This window comes from Pseudophryne corroboree, chromosome 3 (assembly GCF_028390025.1).
Source record: "Pseudophryne corroboree isolate aPseCor3 chromosome 3, aPseCor3.hap2, whole genome shotgun sequence".
Taxonomy (NCBI): Eukaryota; Metazoa; Chordata; class Amphibia; order Anura; family Myobatrachidae; genus Pseudophryne; species Pseudophryne corroboree.
In genome coordinates, this window is record NC_086446.1 from 313958634 (window position 1) to 313985703 (window position 27070).

The 27070-nt window shown below is 48.2% G+C and overlaps 1 protein-coding gene across 4 annotated transcripts in view; it reads right to left on the bottom strand.

Moving 5' to 3' along the window:
- Window positions 1-27070, bottom strand: part of TLK2 (tousled like kinase 2) — a 449799-nt gene that overhangs the window by 95042 nt on the left and 327687 nt on the right. For all 4 annotated transcript variants that reach the window (XM_063959450.1, XM_063959447.1, XM_063959449.1 and 1 more), the window contains 4 exons: window positions 12888-13040; window positions 2354-2420; window positions 2160-2257; window positions 1384-1465 (listed from right to left, as the gene is read on the bottom strand). In XM_063959450.1, coding sequence (XP_063815520.1) covers window positions 1384-1465; window positions 2160-2257; window positions 2354-2420; window positions 12888-13040 — 400 coding nt within the window. The remainder of the gene's footprint in view (window positions 1-1383; window positions 1466-2159; window positions 2258-2353; window positions 2421-12887; window positions 13041-27070) is intronic.

The following is a 27070-nucleotide window of genomic DNA, read 5'->3' on the forward strand; positions in this document are numbered from 1 at the left end:
AAAATACGTTTGTTTCCTCACCGTCGACACTGGAGTCAGTGTCCGTGTCTGTATCGACCTGAGGTAACGGGCGCTTTAGAGCCCCTGACGGTGTTTGAGACGCCTGTACAGGTATTAACTGATTTGCCGGCTGTCTCATGTCGTCAACAGTCTTTTGTAAAGTGCTGACACTATCACGTAATTCTTTCCATAAGACCATCCAGTCAGGTGTCGACTCCCTAGGGGGTGACATCACTAACACAGGCAATTGCTCCGCCTCCACACCATTTTCCTCCTCATACATGTCGACACAACGTACCGACACACAGCACACACACAGGGAATGCTCTGATAGAGGACAGGACCCCACTAGCCCTTTGGGGAGACAGAGGGAGAGAGTTTGCCAGCACACACCAGAGCGCTATATATATATATATATATATACAGGGATAACCTTATATAAGTGTTTTTCCCTAATATAGCTGCTGTATATATTTATATGCCAATTTAGTGCCCCCCCTCTCTTGTTTTACCCTGTTTCTGTAGTGCAGGACTGCAGGGGAGAGTCAGGGAGCCTTCCTCCAACGGAGCTGTGAGGAAAAAATGGCGCCAGTGTGCTGAGGAGATAGGCTCCGCCCCCTTCTCGGCGGCCTTTCTCCCGCTTTTTTATGGAAAAATTGGCAGGGGTTAAATGCATCCATATAGCCCAGGAGCTATATGTGATGTATTTTTAGCCATTTAAAGTATTTTCATTGCGTCCCAGGGCGCCCCCCCCCAGCGCCCTGCACCCTCAGTGACCGGAGTGTGAAGTGTGCTGAGAGCAATGGCGCACAGCTGCGGTGCTGTGCGCTACCTTATTGAAGACAGGACGTCTTCTGCCGCCGATTTTCCGGACCTCTTCAGTCTTCTGGCTCTGTAAGGGGGCCGGCGGCGCGGCTCTGGGACCCATCCATGGCTGGGCCTGTGATCGTCCCTCTGGAGCGAATGTCCAGTAGCCTAAGAAGCCCAATCCACTCTGCACGCAGGTGAGTTCGCTTCTTCTCCCCTTAGTCCCTCGGTGCAGTGAGCCTGTTGCCAGCAGGTCTCACTGAAAATAAAAAACCTACTTTAAACTTTTACACTAAGCAGCTCAGGAGAGCCCCTTAGCCTGCACCCGTCTCGTTCGGGCACAAAAATCTAACTGAGGCTTGGAGGAGGGTCATAGGGGGAGGAGCCAGTGCACACCAGGTAGTCCTAAAGCTTTTTACTTTTGTGCCCAGTCTCCTGCGGAGCCGCTGTTCCCCATGGTCCTTTCGGAGTCCCCAGCATCCACTAGGACGTTAGAGAAAAACAGTTACGTTAAGTCAAGCAAAAGTCAGTACAAGCAGAGCTCAGATTACAACTATGCCTTATAACCAGTCTTACCTTATACACTTCACTGAAGCCACCTCTACCCAACAGGTGAAGCAATAGATATCGGTCATTTAGCGTTGGATGGTCTTTAAATCTAAAACACATTAACAGGAAATTAACGAAAAACCACCATATTGATTCCACAGGAAACTGGCTTCATTGCTAGGAAACTAGTATTCACAATTCAGTATTACGTGGAACGTCATTCTTCTGAATACTCTCTCAAACAAAATAAATTATATAGTGAAGAAGTTGTCGTATGAACCTGCTTCAGGTTAACAAGCATCCTGCTTTGCATTTACAATGCTAGACAGAATGGAGGAACAGTTATACAGAGAGCAGGCATCTCTGAACTTGCCTTGGAGACCGTAGGTATTTGCATGGTAACACACAATTGTTGGTGGCATGATTCAGGGGAACCACATTGTACATAGCTGCACAAGACCACCAGAAAAGAAAAGCAGTTGAATGTAGAAAACCTTTAAAAGGTTATTCTGTTAGCCATACAGATCTCTCTTCTTCTATAGTACACTGAGACATAGCAGTGCCCACAGACCTTATAACTGCTGTATTGTTTGTGTTTGTAGACATAAGTATTAAGGTGCATATACGCGGTGAGATTCGGGCTAACCCCGATTCTCACTATGCGACAGGGGCTAGGTCGGCATCGATAATTATTTATTTTTACATCCGTGAATTCCACAATAATAAGCGGCGCAAAGGGAAAAGTAACTGGAAATAAAGATCTCTAATAATTATATAAGTTACGATGGAACACATGTACTTACTGTGAGTTATCTTCATTATGTATTCTTTTTAATTCCCTAATGTGCAAATTCCTTACTCTTTCGAGTCTTTCCAATTCTGCCTGTATCTCTGCCTCTTCCTGAAAAAGGGATAATAATGACACCATGTCAATTTAGATACCATCAAAAGTAAGAGGATATTAATAATGCAAGGTACAGTTGTATTGGGTTCTTACTTTTTTAAGGTGACCTAATCGAAGTTTGAATATCTCCTCCTGTTCATGATACTCTGCTAGGGTCAGCCTATAAATGGAAAAGAGAAAACTCTGTAAACTTCACAACACAGAATATTCAGTCTCACCTAGAACATGTGTTCTAAATATATATATTTTTTTAAATTTTTTTTATTTATACACACACAGTATATACACAGTACAGTGGGTACAAAGTTTATGATGAGGTTTGTACATGTAATACAAGTGTTTGAAAAGGAGATAAAGGGTAGTTTTGTCTTATTAGTAAAATCCTTTTTCCTAAGCCGTAGACACTGGGGGGGGGGGGGGGCAGTGTACACCATGGCTTCAGGAAAAAAAACGAGATTTATGGTAAGAACTTACCGTTGTTAAATCTCTTTCTGCGAGGTACACTGGGCTCCACAAAGAATTACATCGGGTTGTAGAGTAGGATCTTGATCCGAGGCACCAACAGGCTCAAAGCTTTTGACTGTTCCCAAGATGCACAGCGCTGCCTCATCTATAACCCCGCCTCCATGCCAGTGAGCTCAGTTTCGTTAACCAGCCCAATGCAGTAGCAGGTACCAGAGACGACAACCGATCGTAGCCAATTACACCGCACACTCACCGCAGGAGAGGGTGTCAGCGGCCATGCCAATAGCAACACAAAAAAGCTAAGTGCATCAGGGTGGGCGCCTTGAGGAGCCCAGTGTACCTCGCAGAAAGAGATTTAACAGTAAGTTCTTACCATAAATCTTGTTTTCTGCTGCGGGGTACACTGGGCTCCACAAGGAATTACATCGGGGATGTCCTAAAGCAGTTCCTCACGGGAGGGGACGCACTGTAGCGGGCACAAGAACCCGGCGTCCAAAGGAAGCATCCTGGGAAGCGGCGGTATTGAAGGCATAGAACCTTATAAATGTGTTCCCTGAGGACCACATAGCCGCCTTTCAGAATTGTTCAAGGGTCGCACCACGGTGGGACGCCCAAGAAGGTCCAAACGACCGAGTAGAATGGGCTTTGATGGTAGCAGGAACCGGACGACCAGCCTGTACATGAGCATGCGCAATCACCATTCTAATCCATCTGACCAGAGTCTGCTTGGAAGCAGGCCAGCCACGTTTGTGATAACCAAACAGTACAGAGAGAGAATGAGATTTCCTAATGGAGGCAGTTCTCTTCACATAGATACGGAGAGCCCGTACCACATCCAAAGACCGCTCTTTGGAAGACAAGTCAGGAGAATTAAATTAAAGGCCGGAACCACAATCTCCTGGTCAAGGTGGAAGGAAGACACCACCTTGGGTAAATAACCTGGGCGTGTTCGAAGCACCGCCCGGTCACAGTGAAAAATCAAAGAGGGGGACTTATAGGATAATGCACCCAAGTCAGAGACCCTTCTAGCCGAAGCAATAGCCAGCAAGAACAGCACCTTAAGGGAAAGCCACTTAAGGTCAGCAGAGCTAAGAGGCTCAAACGGAGACTCTTGTAAGGCCTCCAAAACCACCGACAGAGCCCAAGGGGCCACAGGTGGCACATAAGGAGGCTGAATCCTCAACACACCCTGAGTGAATGTATGGACATCAGGTAGTGTAGCAATCTTTCTCTGAAACCAAACCGACAAGGCAAAGATGTGAACCTTGAGGGAGGCCAGACGCAGGCCTAAGTCCAGGCCTTGTTGTAGAAAGGCCAAAAGTTTGGCCGTACTAAACTTGAAAACGTCATGATTGTGAAACGCACACCAAGTAAAGTAAGCATTCCAGACCCTATGGTATATCCGAGCAGAAGTCGGCTTACGGGTCTTCAACAAAGTTTGAACGACCGCCTCAGAAAAACCCTTGGCTTTCAGGACGGAAGCCTCAAGAGCCATGCCGTCAAAGCCAGCAGGGCCAAATCCTGGTAAACATATGGGCCCTGAACGAGGAGGTCTGGTCGTTGTGGAAGTAGAAGGGCACGATCCAACGAGAGGCCCTGTAGATCGGAAAACCAGTGCCGTCTGGGCCACGCTGAAGCGATTAGAAGGTTTCCTTTTTCTTGACTGAACTTCCGTATTACTCTGGGCAGGAGTGACACCGGAGGGAACACATACGGCAGCCAAAAGGTCCACGGGATTAACAGAGCATCCACGAACGCTGCTTGAGGATCCCTTGTCCTTGCTCCGAAGACCGGAACCTTGTGATTGTGTCGAGACGCCATCAGGTCCACATCAGCGAGGCCCCATATGTCCACGAGAAGTTGAAACACCTTTGGATGTAGGATTCATTCTCCGGCGTGCACGTCCTGATGACTGAGATAGTCCACCTCCCAGTTCAGAACGCCCGGAATGAACACTGCTGATAGGTCTGGCAGATGGCATTCTGCCCATTGAAGAATCCTTGATACTTCTTTCATTGCCATGCGGCTTCGAGTGCCGCCCTGATGATTGATATACGCCACCGTGGTGGCGTTGTCCGATTGTACTTGAACAGGTCTGTTCTGTATGAGATGCTGGGCCATCGTCAACGCACTGAACACTGCCCGCAGTTCCAGAATGTTTATCAGGAGTAGTGACTCCTCCTTGGTCCACCAACCCTGAAGAGAGTGTTGCTCCAACACCGCGCCCCAACCTCTCAGACTGGCATCCGTCGTCAGCAGGACCCAGTTGGATATCCAGAAGGGACGACCCCTGCTCAATTGTTGGTCCTGCAGCCACCAGTTCAGTGACAGGCGGACCTCCGGAGATAGGGAGATCATGTGAGATCTAATACGATGAGGCAGGCCGTCTCACTTGGACAGAATCGACTTCTGTAGAGGGCGAGAATGGAATTGAGCATACTCCACCATTTCGAAAGCAGACACCATGAGACCTAAAACTTGCATCGCGAATGGATCGACACTAGCGGACGGGATAGGAAGCATCGGAACTTGTCCTGAAGTTTCAGGACTTTCTCCTGAGACAAGAACAACCGATTGTTGTGAGTGTCCAACGCCGCTCCCAGATGTACCATGCTCCGAGCCGGAACCAGGGAGATTTCTTCCAGTTAATCAGCCACCCGTGGGCTGCCATGTACTGGACCGTCAGTTTGAGTTGACACAGGAGAAGTTCTGGGGAAGTCGCCAGGATCAACAAATCGTCTAGGTATGGTAGTATCCTGACCCCTTGACGGCGTAGTGTAGCCGTCATGACCGCCATTACTTTGGTGAAAACTCACGGAGCCGCTGTCAAACCAAAGGGTAACGCCCGAAATTGGTAATGAAGGTTGCCCACCGCAAACCGCAGGTACTGCTGATGAGATACCGCAATAGGAATATGTAGGTAGGCATCCTGTATGTCCAGGGAGACCATATAGTCCCCAGGCTCCATGGCCAGAACAATAGAGCGCAACGTTTCCATACAGAACTTGGAGATCCGCACATGCTTGTTCAAGGACTTCAGATTGAGAATGGGCTGCGAGGACCCGTTCAGTTTCGGGACTAGAAACAGCGGTGAATAGAACCCCGTGCCCCTCTGAGTCAGAGGCACCTGTACCACCACTCCTGTGGACAGGAGGGAATGTACCACCAAGTGCAACGTGTTTGCTTTTGCCGGAACCAGAGGCACATCCGTCAGGCAAAATCGATGAGGGGGCCGATTCTTGAAGGGTATGGCGTAACCTCGAGCAACGACTTCCCTCACCCAGGTATCCGAAGTGGTCTTTAACCGTTCCTGGGTAAAACCTAGAAGTCGGCACCCCACCCTAGGATCCCCCAGAGGGAGGCCCGCCCCGTCATGCGGCAGGCTTGTCAGTTTTGGAAGCTGGCTGACGGGCGGCCCAGGCACGCTTCGGTCTGGGCTTGGCAGGTCTGGAAGCACGAGTTTGCTTTGGGTACGCCTGACCTTTTGCTTTACCTGGAGTACGACAGGGCCGAGGGAAAGTACTTTTAGCCTTCTGTGTTGAAGGAGCCGTACTAGGTAGGCAAGCTGTTTTAGCCGTAGCCAGATCAGCCACAATCCTTCTCCAAAGAGAATATCTCCCTTGAAAGGAAGCACCTCCAGGGTTTTCTTGGAATTCAAATCCACTGACCAGGATCTCAACCAAAAGGATACGTCTGGCCAAAACGGATGCAGTAGCAGCCTTGGCTGTGAGCACCCCGGCATCGGAGGCCGCCTCCTTAAGGTACAGAGAAGCCATGGCAATATATGAGAAACATTGTCAAGCATGCTCAGATGCATCAGACGGCAGTTCCGCCTCGAGCTCCTGAGCCCACGTCTCAACAGCTTCAGCAGCCCAAGTCGCTGCAATAGTTGGCCTTTGCACAGCCCCCGAAAGGGTTTAAATTGCTTTTAAACAGCCCTCCACACAACGATCCGTCGGTTCCTTCAGAGAGGTGACGGTAGTTACTGGCAGAGCAGAGGAATCAACCATAGGCGCCACATGAGAATCTACAGACGGAGGAGTTTCCCAATTTTTACACACCTCCGCAGAGAGAGGATAGCGAGCCAACAGTCTCTTATTCGGTGTAAATTTAGTTCCCGGATTTTCCCAGGATTCCTGACGTATGTCAATCAGGTGTTTAGAATAGGGTAAAACTTGTTTAACCACCTTCTTACGCTTAAACCTATCCGGTTTCTTAGAGACAGTTTCAGGCTTCATCAGACACTTGAAGAATGAGCCGTATCGCCTCAATCAAATCCGAGACATCCATGGATGACTTCCCTTCCCCATCTGAAACATCAGCGTCAGTGTCAGCGGGGTCAGTATATGCACCGTCATCCTCAGAAGACGTGTCGGTGAAAACTGTGGGTTGGTAGGAGGTAATCGCCCTTCTAGAAGACGACTTAGTCTTATGTTGGCGAGAGTGACCCTTAGATTTAGACATGGATCGGTTCAAATGCTGTAACTGAGTGGAAAGTTGATCTGCCCATGGCGGGTTCACAGCGGGGACCATAAACTGTGGTAGTGGCACAGGTGGTCCCACAGGGGGCGTCAATTTAGTCACAAGGGTGTTTAACAATGTGGAGAATGTAGCCCAAGGTGGGTCTTGTGATGCCCCAAGCGCTAGCGACCCACTGGGGGGTAAGGAACCCCCTGAACCTGAACTCTCAGCTGCTAAATTATCCTCCAGTACGTCCGCGGCCTCACAACCACGCAGTGTGGGAGAGACCCCTACGTCGTTGCCACGTGTAGCAGACATAACTATGTGCACAGTAATGGGCAACCGGGTACAAAATCTAGCAGCACTATACCTAATGAAAACTCTCAGAGAATGAGCCGAAGGCGACACAGACCGGGAGTTCAATAGATATAGAATATATGGTGACTATAAATCACAAGTAAAAATACCCCATTAGTATATCTTGTGAAACAATCCCATATCATTTGAAGAGAAAACCTGAACACTTGGCCCCCTCAGGTTTAGCAATATAGGAATAGCACGCTAAGTGAAATACCCTGCAATAAGGCAACCACGCAGCAGCTACATGCACACACACACATATATATATATATAGTCACAAGAGTACCATGCAGAAATTATGTACCATAAACTGCACTGGACTAGCAATACAAAGTAATACTCAATATGGCTATATGTGATAACTATAGATATAACAAACACAGTAAGCACTGGATGTATATCACAGGGCGTTTGTACCACACAACCCTGAAAGTATGCAGTTTCTCTTAACTAACACAGTCCCAGTGACAGGTAGAATACTCAAGTGTCCTGTAGGAAGCACAGCACTGGCAGTCAGGCGGTTCCACAGAGGAGGATTTGCCCCAGCAATCCCAGGAAACAGCAAGGCCCTGTTTATAATGGCTGCTGATCGGGAATGAGGGAGAGGGAAGCAGCTCCAGGGTGGGAACATTGCTGAAATGGCGCCCTGGGGCTGGGGGGAGGGACCTCAGGTCCGACGTGCTCCCCCTGCTGACATCCCCACCGGGTGTGCGGGCAGTAAAGATAAAGCGGGGGGAACTTGGTACAACATCCCCCTTGACCTATGCCCATAATATAAACCCTGGTGGCTAGTGGAACATCAGCCCAGTAATCCGTGTCCACGGCCGTGCTGGATCACGGTAAAGTGCGGCACAGAAGCCCCTTACCTCCCCATGGTCTGTGGTCCCGCGATCCGGGAGACGGCGGCGTGTGTGACACTCACGTTAGGGTGGAAGAAGCTGGCGCCTCCGCAGTAGTGACCCAGCAACCGCGGGAGTATACAGCGCCGCTGGGGGTGATGGAGCTGCACGCAGGAAAGTCTATTAGACTGTTCCTGTAGCAGCCCTGGAAGTCTTCTTACATTTTTCTGTTTTCAGTCTGTAAAACGAAGCTCTGAAAAGGCTGCTTAGGGCAGCCTCCTGTTAAGTGCCTGCATACTGCAAGGCACAAACTTACAAACTGAGGTCACTGTCATGGAGGCAGGGCTATAGAGGAGGCAGCGCTGTGCATCTTGGGAACAGTCAAAAGCTTTGAGCCTGTTGGTGCCTCGGATCAAGATCCTACTCTACACCCTGATGTAATTCCTTGTGGAGCCCAGTGTACCCCACAGCAGAAATATGGACGGGCACGTTGCATGCTGGGAGGCCGAAAAGTTTTGACCGATTGGTGCAAATATGCCGTCGCTGCATCATATCCCAATGTTATCCTGTGGACTTACGAGAAACACAGTTATCAACAGTAAGTTCTTACCATAACGTATATTTTTCAACCTCATTAACTATGTTTCTATGTAGGCTAGGTTGAAATCCCAATGTGCCACCAGTGCGTTAACGAAGGCTGCGCTTGGTTCTCTGGTTCTGGACCCGTACCTTGGGATGTTGCAGTTGTGGCATTAAGACATGATAATCACGTCCAGAAGGTCCCACTTGTCCACCAGCATTTGGATATTTCCGGATGTAGAACCCATTCTCCGGAGTTTACGTCGTGACGGCTTAGGAAGTCAGCTTCCCATTTCAGGACTGAAATAGCCGGTTGATGACTTTCTGCCCAAGAGAGAATGTGGGTTTCCTTAATCATGGCAGCCAGACTTCGAGTGCCTCTTTGATGATTTATGTAGGCTACCGCGGTCACATTGACAGACTGTACCTGAACCAATCGACCACGGAGAAACTCATTCGCCAGAAGGAGTGACTGTTCCTCATCCGCAAAAACGGACATCTGTGGTGAGGAGCACCTAATCCGGATCCAAAAGGGACGTTCCTTGTTCAAATGGGACATGTGTAGCCACCACAGTAGGGAAGGCCGGGCTTCCGGTGATAGCACTATAGTGTGCATTTTGATTAATTGGTGCTGGCCGTTCCATCATGACAAAATGAGGCGTTGAAGAGGCCTGGATTGGGCATACACCGCCATGTCGAAGGTGAAGACCAAGGAACCCAAAACCTGCATGGCAGAGTAGATGGATACCCGGTAGCGTTGAAGAAAACTTTGCAGGTGGGAGTGAAGGGCTGATATCTTGTCTGGTGGTAGGAAGATCCTCTGAACCTGTGCATCTAGGAGGGCCCCTAGATGTAAAATCCTCTGTTAGGGAGACAGGGAGGACTTTTTCAAAGTGATAATCTAACCGTGCGCCTGTAAGGTGGCAATGATCAAGCGGAGAGCTTGTTTCAACGTCTCCGGCGACCGCACTAGAATCAGTAGGTCATCCAAGTAGGGGAGGATTTGGGCTCCCTGACAACTGAGATATGTGGCCATGATTGCCATAATCTTGGTAAAGGTCAGAGGGGCTGTAGAAAGTACACAGTGCAGAGCACATTAATATTAACATTAATAGCAAACCTGAAGAAACGCTGATGGTTGTAAGTAACATGTACATGCAAGTATGCATCCTATATGTTCAGGAAAGCAATAAAGTTCCTCTGCTACAAAGCCAATACAATGGAGCGGAGGGTTTCCATGCAAAACCTGCAAATACGTATAAACCTGTTGAGACACTTCAGGTTGAGGATTGATCAAAAGGACCCATTGAGTTTTAAAACCAAAAACAGTGTGGAATAGAAGCCTGTCCTTTGTTGTTGTAGGGGGACGGGCACTATGACTCCTGACTATAGAAGAGAATTAATATCCTGTTGGAAAGCCACGGCCTTGACAGGGGTCTGCTGGTAGACCTGTACAAAAAAAAAAAAAAAGGTGATGGCTTACCCATGGGACACTACTTTGTGTACCTGAGCATCCATGGTAGTTTGATGTCCGGTCTCTGCAAACTAAAGAAGTCGGCCTTCACACCCTGTCCTCTCCCAGGAGGAGGCTCGTCCCGCCAGGCAGAAGGTTTGTTGTCTGGCGTTAAAGCATCTGAGAGAAGGCTCTCCTCGAGTGCATCTAGCCAGCCTTCAACAGCCTTAGCTACTCAAGTCGTAGCCATGGATTGGCACGCTACAGCACCTGCATAAGAGTAAATAGTTCTGAAGAAAGTCTCTATTTTCCTATCCGTGGCATCCTTAAGGGAGGATTGAGAGGGAATGGGTAATGTAGAGCTTTTAACTAAGCGAGCTACATGAGCATCAACAAAAGGGGAAGCCTCCCATTTAAAGCATTCTCCCACTGGGAGAGGGTAAGAAGAAACAAGCTTCTTTAGCAACTGAAACGCCTTGTTCGGTGTATCCCAAGCTTCACGCATGAGTTCTGTGAGCTGGTCAGACTGAGGAAATTCTACGTCTAATACCCTTTGTCGCTTAAAGACTGGCCCCTTACGCTTAGGTGCCGACTCCTCTTCCTCTAAGTTAAGAATTGTCTTAACTGCCCTGACTAAGACGGGAACATCCACATTAGAGTGTTGTTCCTCCCGTCACGAGGCAGAATCAGGATCTGAGATGTCTAGGTCATCTGCCTCCTGATCAGAGGACACCTCAGGACTTGAAGCCTTGGCCGAATGGCCGAATGTGATGAGGCTGTAGTTCTTCTAGGCACTTTGGAGGTTATTGGTCTGTTGCCCTATAACATGCTTTGAAAGGCAACGGACGCCTGGGCTAAATGTTGGACAGATTGTGAAAACATGTACATTTAGGGTAGTTGTATAAGGGGAGAGCAACAGAGCAGGCTGTAACAGCTGAGGCAACCCATGTTGTGTGGGCAGAGTAGGAGCCGACAAGCGTTCGCCTAACTGCAACATGGTCTGAGAGAAGGAAGCCACCCAGGAGCTGGCATGACAGTCTGTGTACAGGACCGGAGGGGTTAAGCCAGCTAACAGGATCTGCATGTAGGCAGTATAAAAGCCCCAGTCTCCTTGCTGTGTAAATGCCAAAATATGCAATGTGACACCCCTCGCAATTTACAAGTAATTGTTAGGTACAGAGCTCCTAAACACCTGGGTATGGGTTATAGGAAGAAATACAGGGATAGATATAACAGTCTAGCAAAAGTTCAGAAAGGCAAACACAGGTACTAGCAAAAAGTCACATGCAATGAATAAACAACTGGGCACTGTATCAACTACCGAAGCCTCAATGCTGGTAATACTCTATAACCTGGCCCGTGAGATAGGTATGCTTGGAGACTGGACCTGGCTCCTGAGACTCACTGTGGCAGGCTGTGTTGTAAAAGTGGCCATTGAGCGTCTCACGGAGGACGGGGGGGGGGGGGGGGGGTGAGGAGGGACAGCTCAGAGGTGCGAAGCCTCAGAGAGAAATCACGCTATGAACTGGGAGAGGGGCTAACAGGGAGAGCTCACCTCCTCTGTGCAGACATTCCTCCCCGGGGGCTGAACTGGCTATAAACCCGATCCAGTTACTCTGTAAGCCCTGGTGGTCTAGCGGAGGATGCGGGTGTCCCAGTCTCTGCAGTCAGGGCTCCAGAGTGTCTCCAAACTCCAGAGGCCGTGCTGCTCCAACTGTGATTCTTGGGCCCAGGGAAGCTTGCTAGAATACCGCTCCGCAAGCACCCGCTGAAATCACTGGACCAGTCAGTTACCAGTGTTGCGGCGCCGGCCACAGGAATAAGGCAGCAGCACAGGTGTCCCTATAGGAAGCCCAGCGCTGCAACTGTAAGGTATTAAACAAAAAAATTGTAAGAAAAAGATTGTGACTGCTTAAGCAGTCCCCCTGTCTAAATGGTGTGTCCAGTTACTGTCAGCACCAAACGGAAACTGGATAGCCTGGGGAGGAGGTACCAGGGCAACTTGAGAAGCTTAACTGTTTGGTGCCTGGTCCTCTCCAACTACCTACACCCCATTGCTTGTGGAGCCTATGGACCCTAAGGAGGAAAAGATTAGGGTTAGGCTGCGGGAAGGGAGGGATAACGGGGAGTGAAAACATACTTACCAGACCCCAGTCAGCATTCTGCGCTTCGGGATGCCGGTGTCGGTCATATGACCAGAGGCATCCTATCCGCCGGGATATCATATATTCCCTGCCAACATGTGTGCAAAAACCATACATACGTAGCAAAAATGATGCATGTAAAGTGCTGTACATACCCACTACCTTTAAGTAGGTATTTGCGTAAGCTCTTTAGTACTTTACAGTAAATTACAGGAAGATCTAGAATGGTTTGAATACAGATAAAGTACTTGTACATGCCAGTAGCAAAAAAAATATTTTAACCATTTAACAATATAGTTTTACACAAACCATACATTTGCCCTTACGTTTCATTCTCTGCACCATTGGTCTTGTTTTTACGCTGTTTTTGCTCATTGTTAGCTGGTGGAGCCTGCCCCATAGCTGGAGGCTTCCGTTTGGCCAGTAACTTTCGTTGTCGTTCAATCTCTTCCCTTTGGGAATTTATTCGTTCCTGTTGCCTGAAGAAAAGGAAAAAAAGAAAATGTTAATTCTTCCAAAATGCTACAGTCTGCTGTGGGCAGGTTTAGCAAATTCATATAAAACTTGATTTTGACAAAAAAAAAACCCAAAACAAAACAGTTGAAATAACGCATTGTAAGTGTGATTTCCCTAAATGTGTAATTCCTTTAGTTTTATAGTTTTGTTTTTTCCCATGTCTGAATGTATTCTGAAGCTCATTTAAACAACAGTAATAGAACAAAACTGAGTAAAAACAGGCAGACAGAGGTAGGAAGGCCCTGCTCGCAAGCTTACAATCTATAGGGAAATAGGCATTGATACACAAGGATAGATGCTACCTGTTGCATAATGGTCCACCAGATGGGTGTTCTTCAGGTTGCCGACTGTTGGGATCCCGGCGCACAGTATACCGGCGCCAAAATCCTGGCAGCCGGCATACCGACAGTTTTTCTCCCTCGTGGGGGTCCACGAACACCCTGGAGGGAGAATAAATAGCATGGCGCGCGTAGCGCGCCACCGTGCCCGCAAAGGGCTCATTTGCGCTTGCCACGCTGTCGGTATGCCGGCGGTCGGGCTTCCGGCGCCGGTATGCTGGTCGCCGGGAGCCCGGCAGCCGGCATACCATACACACCCCACCAGATTGCTAAGTTCTTAATGGGTTGTATGATATTATAACCCCGCAATGTTGGCCAAGTGTCAGGAGGGTGTGAGAGTAAAGAGACAAAATATGTGATGTTATGTATACTGTACAGAGAGGATGTAATTAGATAGGGAAGCACAGATGGTTATGTGGGTGGGTCTGGAATTTCAAGGGCTTGTCTCAAGAGGTGCGTTTTCAGGGAACGTTTAAAGGTTTGGAGACCTTATTTTGGCGAGTCTTATTGTGCGTGGGAGGGCACTCCACAGAGTGGGTGAAGCCCGGATAAAGTCCTGTAATTTTGAGTGTGAACAAGTAATGCGTGTGGATGAGAGACGTAGATCTTGTGCAGAGCGGAGAGGTCGGGTAGGGAGATATTTTGAGATGAGTGAAAAGATGTATGTTGATGCAGTTTGGTTAATAGCCTTGTATGTCAGTAAAAATATTTTATATTGAATGCGGTAGAGTACAGGTAACCAATGGAGGGACTGACAGAGCGGATCTGCAGACGATGAACGTCTAGCGAGGAAGATTAGCCTCACAGCTGCATTCAAAATGGATTGTAGTGGTGAAGCCTATGTTTGGGAAGACCGGTCAGGAGACTATTACAATAATCAATGCGGGAGATAATGAGAGCATGGATTAGAGTTTTTGCTGTGTCTTGTGTAAGATATGGTCGTATTTTGGATATGTTTCTTAGATGTATGTAACATGATCTTGAGATAGATTGAATGTGGGGAACAAAGGACAGTTCGAGAATGACACCTAGGCAGCGAGCTTGTGGGGTAGGGATGGTTGCCGAGTTCTCAACAGTGATAGAGATATCAGGTTGGAAATTACTATTGGCCGGTGGAAAATAAGAATTTACTTACCGATAATTCTATTTCTCGGAGTCCGTAGTGGATGCTGGGGTTCCTGAAAGGACCATGGGGAATAGCGGCTCCGCAGGACACAGGGCACAAAAGTAAAGCTTTCCGATCAGGTGGTGTGCACTGGCTCCTCCCCCTATGACCCTCCTCCAAGCCAGTTAGGTACTGTGCCCGGACGAGCGTACACAATAAGGGAGGAATTTTGAATCCCGGGTAAGACTCATACCAGCCACACCAATCACACCGTACAACTTGTGATCTAAACCCAGTTAACAGTATGATAACAGCGGAGCCTCTGAAAAGATGGCTCACAACAATAATAACCCGATTTTTGTAACTATGTACAAGTATTGCAGATAATCCGCACTTGGGATGGGCGCCCAGCATCCACTACGGACTCCGAGAAATAGAATTATCGGTAAGTAAATTCTTATTTTCTCTATCGTCCTAGTGGATGCTGGGGTTCCTGAAAGGACCATGGGGATTATACCAAAGCTCCCAAACGGGCGGGAGAGTGCGGATGACTCTGCAGCACCGAATGAGAGAACTCCAGGTCCTCCTCAGCCAGGGTATCAAATTTGTAGAATTTAGCAAACGTGTTTGCCCCTGACCAAGTAGCTGCTCGGCAAAGTTGTAAAGCCGAGACCCCTCGGGCAGCCGCCCAAGATGAGCCCACTTTCCTTGTGGAATGGGCTTTTACTGATTTTGGCTGTGGCAATCCTGCCACAGAATGTGCAAGCTGAATTGTACTACAAATCCAACGAGCAATCGTCTGCTTAGAAGCAGGTGCACCCAGTTTGTTGGGTGCATACAGGATAACAGCAAGTCAGTTTTCCTGACTCCAGCCGTCCTGGAACCTATATTTTCAGGGCCCTGACAACATCTAGCAACTTGGAGTCCTCCAAGTCCCTAGTAGGTGCAAGGCACCACAATATGCTGGTTCAGGTGAAACACTGACACCACCTTAGGGAGAGAACTGGGGACGAGTCCGCAGCTCTGCCCTGTCCGAATGGACAAACAAATATGGGCTTTTTTGAGAAAAAAACCACCAATTTGACACTCGCCTGGTCCAGGCCAGGGCCAAGAACATGGTCACTTTTCATGTGAGATGCTTCAAATCCACAGATTTGACTGGTTTTAAACCAATGTGATTTGAAGAATCCCAGAACTACGTTGAGATCCCACAGTGCCACTGGAGGCACAAAAGAGGGTTGTATATGTAATACTCCCTTGACAAAGTTCTGGACTTCAGGAACTGAAGCCAATTCTTTCTGGAAGAAAATTGACAGGGCCGAAATTTGAACCTTAATGGACCCCAATTTGAGGCCCATAGACACTCCTGTTTGCAGGAAATGCAGGAATCGACCGAGTTGAAATTTCTTTGTGGGGCCTTCCTGGCCTCACACCACGCAACATATTTTCGCCACATGTGGTGATAATGTTGTGCGGTCACCTTCTTTCTGGCTTTGACCAGGGTAGGAATGACCTCTTCCGGAATGCCTTTTTCCCTTAGGATCCGGCGTTCCACCGCCATGCCAACAAACGCAGCTGCGGTAAGTCTTGGAACAGACATGGTACTTGCTGAAGCAAGTCCCTTCTTAGCGGCAGAGGCCATAAGACCTCTGTAAACATCTCTTGAAGTTCCGGGTACCAAGTCCTTCTTGGCCAATCCGGAGCCATGAGTATAGTTCTTACTCCTCTACGTCTTATAATTCTCAGCACCTTAGGTATGAGAAGCAGAGGAGGGAACACATACACCGACTGGTACACCCACGGTGTTACCAGAACGTCCACAGCTATTGCCTGAGGGTCTCTTGACCTGGCGCAATACCTGTCCCGTTTTTTGTTCAGACGGGACGCCATCATGTCCACCTTTGGTATTTCCCAACGGTTTACAATCATGTGGAAAAAACTTCCCGATGAAGTTTCCACTCTCCCGGGTGGAGGTCGTGCCTGCTGAGGAAGTCTGCTTCCCAGTTTCCATTCCCGGGATGAAACACTGCTGACAGTGCTATCACATGATTTTCCGCCAAGCGAAAAGTCCTTGCAGTTTTTGCCATTGCCCTCCTGCTTCTTGTGTCGCCCTGTCTGTTTACGTGGGCGACTGCCGTGATGTTTTTCCCACTGGATCAATACCGGCTGACCTTGAAGCAGAGGTCTTGCTAAGCTTAGAGCATTATAAATTTACCCTTAGCTCCAGTATATTTATGTGGAGAAAAGTCTCCAGACTTGATCACACTCCCTGGAAATTTTTTCCTTGTGTGACTGCTCCCCAGCCTCTCGGGCTGGGCTCCGTGGTCACCAGCATCCAATCCTGAATGCCGAATCTGCGGCCCTCTAGAAGATGAGCACTCTATAACCACCACAGGAGAGACACCCTTGTCCTTGGATATAGGGTTATCCGCTGATGCATCTGAAGATGCGATCCGGACCATTTGTCCAGCAGATCCCACTGAAAAGTTCTTGCGTGAAATCTGCCGAATGGAATTGCTTCGTAGGAAGCCACCATTTTCTACCAGGACCCTTGTGCAATAATGCACTGTTTTTAGGAGGTTCCTGACTAGCTCGGATAACTCCCTGGCTTTCTCTTTCGGGAGAAACACCTTTTTCTGGACTGTGTCCAGAATCATCCCTAGGCACAGCAGACGTGTCGTCGGGATCAGCTGCGATTTTGGAATATTTAGAATCCACCCGTGCTGTTGTAGCAGTATCCGAGATAGTGCTACTCCTACCTCCAACTGTTCCCTGGACTATGCCCTTATCAGGAGATCGTCCAAGTAAGGGATAATTAAGACGCCTTTTCTTCGAAGAATCATCATCATTTCGGCCATTACCTTAGTAAAGACCCGGGGTGCCGTGGACAATCCAAACGGCAGCGTCTGAAACTGATAGTGACAGTTCTGCACCACGAACCTGAGGTACCCTTAGTGAGAAGGGCAAATTTGGGACATAGAGGTAAGCATCCCTGATGTCCCGGGACACTATATAGTCCCCTTCTTCCTGTTCGTTATCACGGCTCTGAGTGACTCCATCTTGATTTGAACCTTTGTAAGTGTTCAAAAATTTTTTAGATTTAGAATAAGTCTCACCTAGCCTTCTGGCTTCAGTACCACAATATAGTGTGGAATAATACCCCTTTTCTTGTAGTAGGAGGGGTAATTTAATTATCACCTGCTGGGAATACAGCTTGTGAATTTTTTCCCATACTGCCTCCTTGTCGGAGGGAGACCTTGGTAAAGCAGACTTCAGGAGCCTGCGAAGGGGAAACGTCTCGACATTCCAATCTGTACCCCTGGGATACTACTTGTAGGATCCAGGGGTCCTGTACGGTCTCAGCGCCATGCTGAGAACTTGTCAGAAGCGGTGGAACGCTTCTGTTCCTGGGAATGGGCTGCCTGCTGCAGTCTTCTTCCCTTTCCTCTATCCCTGGGCAGATATGATCTTATAGGGACGAAAGGACTGAGGCTGAAAAGACGGTGTCTTTTTCTGCAGAGATGTGACTTAGGGTAAAAACGGTGGATTTTCCAGCAGTTGCCGTGGCCACCAGGTCCGATGGACCGACCCCAAATAACTCCTCTTCCTTTATACGGCAATACACCTTTGTGCCGTTTGGAATCTGCATCACCTGACCACTGTCGTGTCCATAACATCTTCTGGCAGTTATGGACATCGCATTTACTCTTGATGCCAGAGTGCAAATATCCCTCTGTGCATCTCGCATATATAGAAATGCATCCTTTAAATGCTCTATAGTCAATAAAATACTGTCCCTGTCAAGGGTATCAATATTTTTAGTCAGGGAATCCGACCAAGCCACCCCAGCTCTGCACATCCAGGCTGAGGCGATCGCTGGTCGCAGTATAACACCAGTATGTGTGTATATACTTTTTATGATATTTTCCAGCCTCCTGTCAGCTGGTCCTTGAGGACGGCCCTATCTATAGACGGTACCGCCACTTGTTTTGATAAGCGTGTGAGCGCCTTATCCACCCTAAGGGGTGTTTCCCAACGCGCCCTAACTTCTGGCGGGAAAGGGTATACCGCCCATAATTTTCTATCGGGGGGAACCCACGCATCATCACACACTTTATTTAATTTATCTGATTCAGGAAAAACTATGGTAGTTTTTTCACATCCCACATAATACCCTCTTTTGTGGTACTTGTAGTATCAGAAATATGTAACACCTCCTTCATTGCCTTTAACGTGTGGCCCTAATAAGGAATACGTTTGTTTATTCACCGTCGACACTGGATTCAGTGTCCCTGTCTGTGTCTGTGTCGACCGACTAAAGTAAACGGGCGTTTTAAAACCCCTGACGGTGTTTTTGAGACGTCTGGACCGGTACTAATTGTTTGTCGGCCGTCTCATGTCGTCAACCGACCTTGCAGCGTGTTGACATTATCACGTAATTCCCTAAATAAGCCATCCATTCCGGTGTCGACTCCCTAGAGAGTGACATCACCATTACAGGCAATTGCTCCGCCTCCTCACCAACATCGTCCTCCTACATGTCGACACACACGTACCGACACACAGCACACACACAGGGAATGCTCTGATAGAGGACAGGACCCACTAGCCCTTTGGAGAGACAGAGGGAGAGTTTGCCAGCACACACCAAAAACGCTATAATTATATAGGGACAACCTTATATAAGTGTTTTCCCTTATAGCATCTTTTTTATATATTTCTAACGCCAAATTAGTGCCCCCCCTCTCTGTTTTAACCCTGTTTCTGTAGTGCAGTGCAGGGGAGAGCCTGGGAGCCTTCCCTCCAGCCTTTCTGTGAGGGAAAATGGCGCTGTGTGCTGAGGAGATAGGCCCCGCCCCTTTTTCGGCGGCCTCGTCTCCCGCTCTTAACGGATTCTGGCAGGGGTTAAATATCTCCATATAGCCTCCGGAGGCTATATGTGAGGTATTTTTAGCCAAAATAGGTTTTCATTTGCCTCCCAGGGCGCCCCCCTCCCAGCGCCCTGCACCCTCAGTGACTGCCGTGTGAAGTGTGCTGAGAGGAAAATGGCGCACAGCTGCAGTGCTGTGCGCTACCTTTAGAAGACTGAGGAATCTTCTGCCGCCGATTCTGGACCTCTTCTTATTTCAGCATCTGCAAGGGGGCCGGCGGCAAGGCTCCGGTGACCATCCAGGCTGTACCTGTGATCGTCCCTCTGGAGCTGATGTCCAGTAGCCAAGAAGCCAATCCATCCTGCACGCAGGTGAGTTCACTTCTTCTCCCCTAAGTCCCTCGTTGCAGTGATCCTGTTGCCAGCAGGACTCACTGTAAAATAAAAAACCTAAGCTAAACTTTTCTAAGCAGCTCTTTAGGAGAGCCACCTAGATTGCACCCTTCTCGGCCGGGCACAAAAATCTAACTGGCTTGGAGGAGGGTCATAGGGGGAGGAGCCAGTGCACACCACCTGATCGGAAAGCTTTACTTTTGTGCCCTGTCTCCTGCGGAGCCGCTATTCCCCATGGTCCTTTCAGGAACCCCAGCATCCACTAGGACGATAGAGAAATATAATTAATTCTGTTTTGGAAATATTAAGTTTGAGGTGGCGGGATGTCATCGAAGATGAAATGGAAGAAAGGCATTCAGTGACACGGCCCAATACAGATGGTGACAAATCAGGGGAGGATAGGTAGATTTGAGTATCATCCGCATACAGATGGTACTGAAATCCGAAAGAGTTGATTAGTTTGCCAAGAGATGTAGTATAGAGAAAAGCAGAGTACCTAAGACTGAGCCTTGCGGTACTCCAATTGAGAGAGGTAGCGAAGAGGAGGTGGAATCAGAGAAACGAACACTGAAGGAGCGATTAGATAGGTAGGATGAGAACCAAGAAAGGGCTGTGTCCTGAATCCCTAGGGATTGTAGTGTTTGTATGAGAAGAGAGTTGTCAACAGTAGAGAGAGTAATGTCCTTTAGATTTAGCAGTGACCAAATCATTCACTACCTTAGTCAGTGCTGTCTATGTGGAGTGTTGGGCAAGAAATCCGGACTGAAGTGGGTCCAGAAGGCTGTGTGAGTTAAGAAAGTGTGTGAGGCGAGTGTACGCAAATCTCTCAAGTAGCTTGGAGGGGAGCTGAGAGATGGGACGGTAGTTTGAGAGAGAGTTAGGGTCAGAGTTTTGTTTTTTCAGAATAAGAGTAATCACTGCATGCTTGTATAGAGAAGGAAAGATACCAGTAGACAGAGAGAGATTACAGATTTTAGTTAAGGCTGGGATGAGCACAGCAGACAGAGCTTTACTAATTTGTGAGGGTAGACTGTCAAAGGGAGAGGTATTAGAGTAGGCAGATGAAAAGAGTGCAGATACTTCATCTTTATTTGTAGGATCAAAGGAAGAGAAGGTGTTAGAGTGTACAGGCAGGGAATTGAGCAGGTCACTTGCTGTGGAAGAGCATACCATTTCATTTCAGATCTTGTCAATCTTGTCCTTGAAATAGGAAGCAAGATCTTGTGCACTGACAGTGGCTGGTGGGTTGAGTATAGGACGGACAAGAAGTGATTTAAATGTATTAAAAAGTCACTTGGGGTTAGAGGCTTGAGCAGAGATGAGAGATTGAAAATATATGTTTGTTTGGCAGTGTCCAGAGCATTACTATAAGAGTGGTACACAGTCTTATATGTGAGGAAGTCACATGGACTACGAGACTTACGCCACTGGCGTTCTACTTTACGTGAGAGTTTTTGTAGGTGTCTAGTGTATTTAGAGTGCCACGGTTGACATCTAAGTCTACGTGGAGTGTAATGGGTGGCTGGAGCCACTTCATCAAGTGCTGTTTCTAGAGTTTGGTTAAGGTGTGACACAGCAGTCTCCAGAGAGGTGAATGTGGAAATTGGTGAGAGCAGTGGTTGCAGAGAGGTAGATAGTTGTTGAAAATTAATAGTGTTAATATTTCTGCGGGTTAGAGGCAGAAATATCAGGGACATTGAGTTTGAAGTAATGGAGGAGAGCATGCAGGCGATAAGGTTATGATCTGAGAGAGGGAAAGGAGTGTTAGTGAGTTCAGAAACAGAGCATATTCTGGTGAATACAAGATCAAGGCAGTGGCCATCCTGATGAGTAGGGGAGTCAAGTCCATTGGGAGAGGCCAAGAGAAGAGGTTAGAGAGAGCAGTTTAGAGGTATGGAGAGATTGTGGACTGCCAATAGAGATATTGAAATCACCCATAATGATGGAGGACATGTCAGAGGATAGAAAGTGAGGGAGCCAAGCAGAAAAATCTTCCAGAAACTTTTTGGGTTGCCCAGGTGGGCGATAGCTGCAACACGCAGAGAGAAAGGGGTGAAAATCCTAACAGAGTGTACTTCAAATGATGTAATTGTGAGTGAGGGAACAGGGGGTGAAATGGTGTGCGTGTACGATTTGGACAGTAATATTCCAACCCCACCTCCTTTAATGTTACCAGGCCTGGGGGGGGGGTGTGCACCATGTGACAGTGCTGCAGGGGAAGCAGTGTCTGATTGCGTGAACCATGTTTCTGTTATAGCTAGCATATTGAGTTTTTTTGCTATGAAAAGGTCATGAATAGATGTTAATTTGTTGCAAACAGTGCGTGCATTTCATAAAGCACATTTTAATGACTTGGAGGGAGATGGGAGACGTGATGTTGATAAGGTTTGTTGGATTTATATTCAGTTATGAATCAGCTGAATGTGAGCGTGGTATGTGGATAGGACCTGGATTTGGGGATATGTCACCAGCTAGTAGAAGCAGAAGGAGCGATAGGTATAGTTGGGAGAGGTGTGTGATAGTTTCTTATGGTGACAGGTTGAGGATGTGACAGTTAGTGCACATAGATAGGTTAAAAGCTCATGAGTGTTAATAAGAGGGGAGTGGATTAATGAGGCTGCAATGTGCACAGAGCAATGAATAACAGGAATATTGAAGGACGATGTCATTTTATAGAATACCATGAAGTGCTATTAGGAAAAACAGTTTGTGGAGCATGGTGGTTTTAAAGAGAAAAGTAAAGTATAGATAGGTAAGTGCTCATGGGAAACGTTAAATGGTAAAATTACCTGGTTTTGTAAGCCTCAGATAGGTTAACAACAAGTATAGCGTGGAGAGACTAATACACCTTTCACACCACCGCTTCAACCTGGTACACTGCCAGGTTAACCCGGGTCACGGCTCGGTGTGAAAGGGCCCCGGAAAAAAAAAAAAAAAAACAGGTCCAGTGACCCTTGAACAACCTGGGTAGTTTGGTCCCAGGTTACAGGCACTGTGATCATGTAAACTCTGGTCATCCAATTTGGGTCCCGTGCAAAACCCTATGGAGAACCGGCTCACCTGTGATTGAGATCTTAACCCTGTGTTCACCAACCCAGGATTTTGATCTTAAAGGGGTATAATACCACTTTCAGACCGAGAATATCAAACAGAAATGAGGGTCTACCCGGGTGAGTCACTTACCAGTTCCCCGATGTATAATCCAGGCTTTTAATCGCTAAGAGACAGGGGCTAAGCGGCCCAACCTTTTTTGGCGTCGCTGGTTTGTTGGGGGTAGATGCAGATTGGCTATGTATGCGATCAGCAGCTCTGGCTGGCGTTGCCTACAATCTTCTTTCAAAATATCATCTCTCTACACTGCCTGGCTCGGTGCTCATACAGATTAACCGTGCATGTGCCAGCTCCAGGGCACACTGGGAGTAAGAGTGACGGCAAATGCACAGTACTAGTGCACCAGTCGTTAACAGAATGCAGATGTGGGAAGACGCGTTTCACTGGAGAGGTGAAAATAGGATTTTAAATTACCTACCGGTAAATCCTTTTCTCGTAGTCCATAAGGGATACTGGACGTTTGCGAGCTAGGATGTTCTGCTCAACCGCCATGCCGTCAAACGAAGCCACCGTAAGTCTTGGAAGACGAACGGGCCTTGCTGAAGAAGGTCTTTTCTCATTGGTAGAGGCCGAGGATCTTCGACGGACAGGTCTTGAAGATCCACGTACCACGCCCTCCGAGGCCAGTCTGGGCAATCAGAATTGCATGGACTCTGATGCTTGATTCTCTTTAGCACCCTCGGGAGCAACGGAATCAGAGGAAACAGGTAGACAAACCGGTAAGGCCACAACGTCATCAGTGCATCCACTGCTGTCGCCTGAGGGTCCCTGACTCTTGAACAATACCATCGGAGCTTAGTGTTGAGCCGAGATGCCATCAAGCCGATCCGTGGACAGCCCCACAGGTCGGTGATGTGTTGAAACATCTGTGGATTGAGGCCCCACTCTCCAGGGTGGAGGTCGTGACGACTTAGGAAGTCTGCTCCCAGTTGTCTACCCCCGGAATAAAGATTGTCGACATCGCTCTTGCATTTCTTTCTGACCGGGGAAGTATCTGGGACACTTCTCTCATGCAGGCCTTGCTCTTCATTCCGCACTGTCGATTGATGTATGCCACCGCCGTGGCGTTGTCAGAATGAACTTGAATGGCCCGTTCCCGGAGGAGAGGAGCGGCCTGAAGCAGAGCGTTGTAGATCGCCCAAAGTTCCAGAATGTTGATTGGAAGTAAGGCTTCGTGAGCTGAGCACCTGCCCTGGAACGGAGCACCTCAGGTAACAGCTCCCCATCCTCTCAGACTCTCATCCATTGTGAGGAGGATACAGTCCTGAATCCCGAAACTTCGACCTTCCAGTAGGTTTGAGGACTGTAGCCACCACAGGAAAGAAATCCTGGCCTGAGGTGAGAGGCGTAATATCAGATGCATCTGAAGATGTGAGCCGGACCACCCAATTGAAATGTTCTGGCATGGAACCTTCCGTACTGGATCGCCTCGTAGGAGGCTACCATCTATCCCAACAATCGTATGCAAAGATGGATTCGGCCTTAGGATCGCACAAACCATCGCCTGGAGCGTCCTTACCTTCTGAGCCACTGTATCCAGAAACATCCCCAGGAACAGGAGCCGCTGAGTAGGTTCCAGGTGAGACTTCTGCGAATTGAGAATCCAGCCATGTTGTGACAGAGGCTGAATAGTGCATTTGATATTGAGCAATAGAAGCTCCCTGGATCTCGCCTTTATCAAGAGATCGTCCAAGTAAGGGATGATGTTGACCCCCTGTACTCGGAGCTGAAACATAATTTCTGCCATCACCTTCATGAAGACCCTCGGAGCCATGGACAGGCCAAAAGGCAGCACCCGGAACTGGTAATGGTTGTTCAACAGGGCGAACCGTGGTAGGAGGTGGTCAAATCGCAATATGAAGATAAGCATCCTTTATATCCAGCGAAACTAAAAATAAGAATTTACTTACCGATAATTCTATTTCTCGGAGTCCGTAGTGGATGCTGGGGTTCCTGAAAGGACCATGGGGAATAGCGGCTCCGCAGGAGACAGGGCACAAAAAGTAAAGCTTTAGGATCAGGTGGTGTGCACTGGCTCCTCCCCCTATGACCCTCCTCCAAGCCTCAGTTAGGATACTGTGCCCGGACGAGCGTACACAATAAGGAAGGATTTATGAATCCCGGGTAAGACTCATACCAGCCACACCAATCACACTGTACAACCTGTGATCTGAACCCAGTTAACAGTATGATAACAGCGGAGCCTCTGAAAGATGGCTCACAACAATAATAACCCGATTTTTGTAACTATGTACAAGTATTGCAGATAATCCGCACTTGGGATGGGCGCCCAGCATCCACTACGGACTCCGAGAAATAGAATTATCGGTAAGTAAATTCTTATTTTCTCTATCGTCCTAGTGGATGCTGGGGTTCCTGAAAGGACCATGGGGATTATACCAAAGCTCCCAAACGGGCGGGAGAGTGCGGATGACTCTGCAGCACCGAATGAGAGAACTCCAGGTCCTCCTTAGCCAGGGTATCAAATTTGTAGGATTTTACAAACGTGTTTGCCCCTGACTAAATAGCCGCTCGGCAAAGTTGTAAAGCCGAGACCCCTCGGGCAGCCGCCCAAGATGAGCCCACCTTCCTTGTGGAATGGGCATTTACATATTTTGGCTGTGGCAGGCCTGCCACAGAATGTGCAAGCTGAATTGTATTACACATCCAACTAGCAAAAGTCTGCTTAGAAGCAAGAGCACCCAGTTTGTTGGGTGCATACAGGATAACAGCAAGTCAGTTTTCCTGACTCCAGCCGTCCTGGAACCTATATTTTCAGGGCCCTGACCACATCTAGCAACTTGGAGTCCTCCAAGTCCCTAGTAGGCGCAAGACACCACAATAAGCTGGTTCAGGTGAAACACTGACACCACCTTAGGGAGAGAACTGGGGACGAGTCCGCAGCTCTGCCCTGTCCGAATGGACAAACAGATATGGGCTTTTTTGAGAAAAAAACCACCAATTTGACACTCGCCTGGTCCAGGCCAGGTCCAAGAGCATGTTCACTTTTCATGTGAGATGCTTCAAATCCACAGATTTGACTGGTTTTAAACCAATGTGTTTTGAGGAATCCCAGAACTACGTTGAGATCCCACAGTGCCACTGGAGGCACAAAAGGGGGTTGTATATGCAATACTCCCTTGACAAACTTCTGGACTTCAGGAACTGAAGCCAATTCTTTCTGGAAGAAAAATCGACAGGGCCGAAATTTGAACCTTAATGGACCCCAATTTGAGGCCCATAGACACTCCTGTTTGCAGGAAATGCAGGAATCGACCGAGTTGAAATTTCTTCGTGGGGCCTTCCTGGCCTCACACCACGCAACATATTTTCGCCACATGTGGTGATAATGTTGTGCGGTCACCTCCTTTCTGGCTTTGACCAGGGTAGGAATGACCTCTTCCTGAATGCCTTTTCCCTTAGGATCCGGCGTTCCACCGCCATGCCGTCAAACGCAGCTGCGGTAAGTCTTGGAACAGACATGGTACTTGCTGAAACAAGTCCCTTCTTAGCGGCAGAGGCCATAAGTCCTCTGTGAGCATCTCTTGAAGTTCCGGGTACCAAGTCCTTCTTGGCCAATCCGGAGCCATGAGTATAGTTCTTACTCCTCTACGTCTTATAATTCTCAGTACCTTAGGTATGAAAAGCAGAGGATGGAACACATACACCGACTGGTACACCCACGGTGTTACCAGAACGTCCACAGCTATTGCCTGAGGGTCTCTTAACCTGGCGCAATACCTGTCCCGTTTTTTGTTCAGACGGGACGCCATCATGTCCACCTTTGGTAATTCCCAACGGTTTACAATCATGTGGAAAACTTCCCCATGAAGTTCCCACTCTGCCGGGTGGAGGTCGTGCCTACTGAGGAAGTCTGCTTCCCAGTTTCCATTCCCGGAATGAAACACTGCTGACAGTGCTATCACATGATTTTCCGCCCAGCGAAAAGTCCTTGCAGTTTTTGCCACTGCCCTCCTGCTTCTTGTGCCGCCCTGTCTATTTACGTGGGCGACTGCCGTGATGTTTTATCCCACTGGATCAATACCGGCTGACCTTGAAGCAGAGGTCTTGCTAAGCTTAGAGCATTATAAATTTACCCTTAGCTATATTTATGTGGAGAAAAGTCTCCAGACTTGATCACACTCCCTGGAAATTTTTTCCTTGTGTGACTGCTCC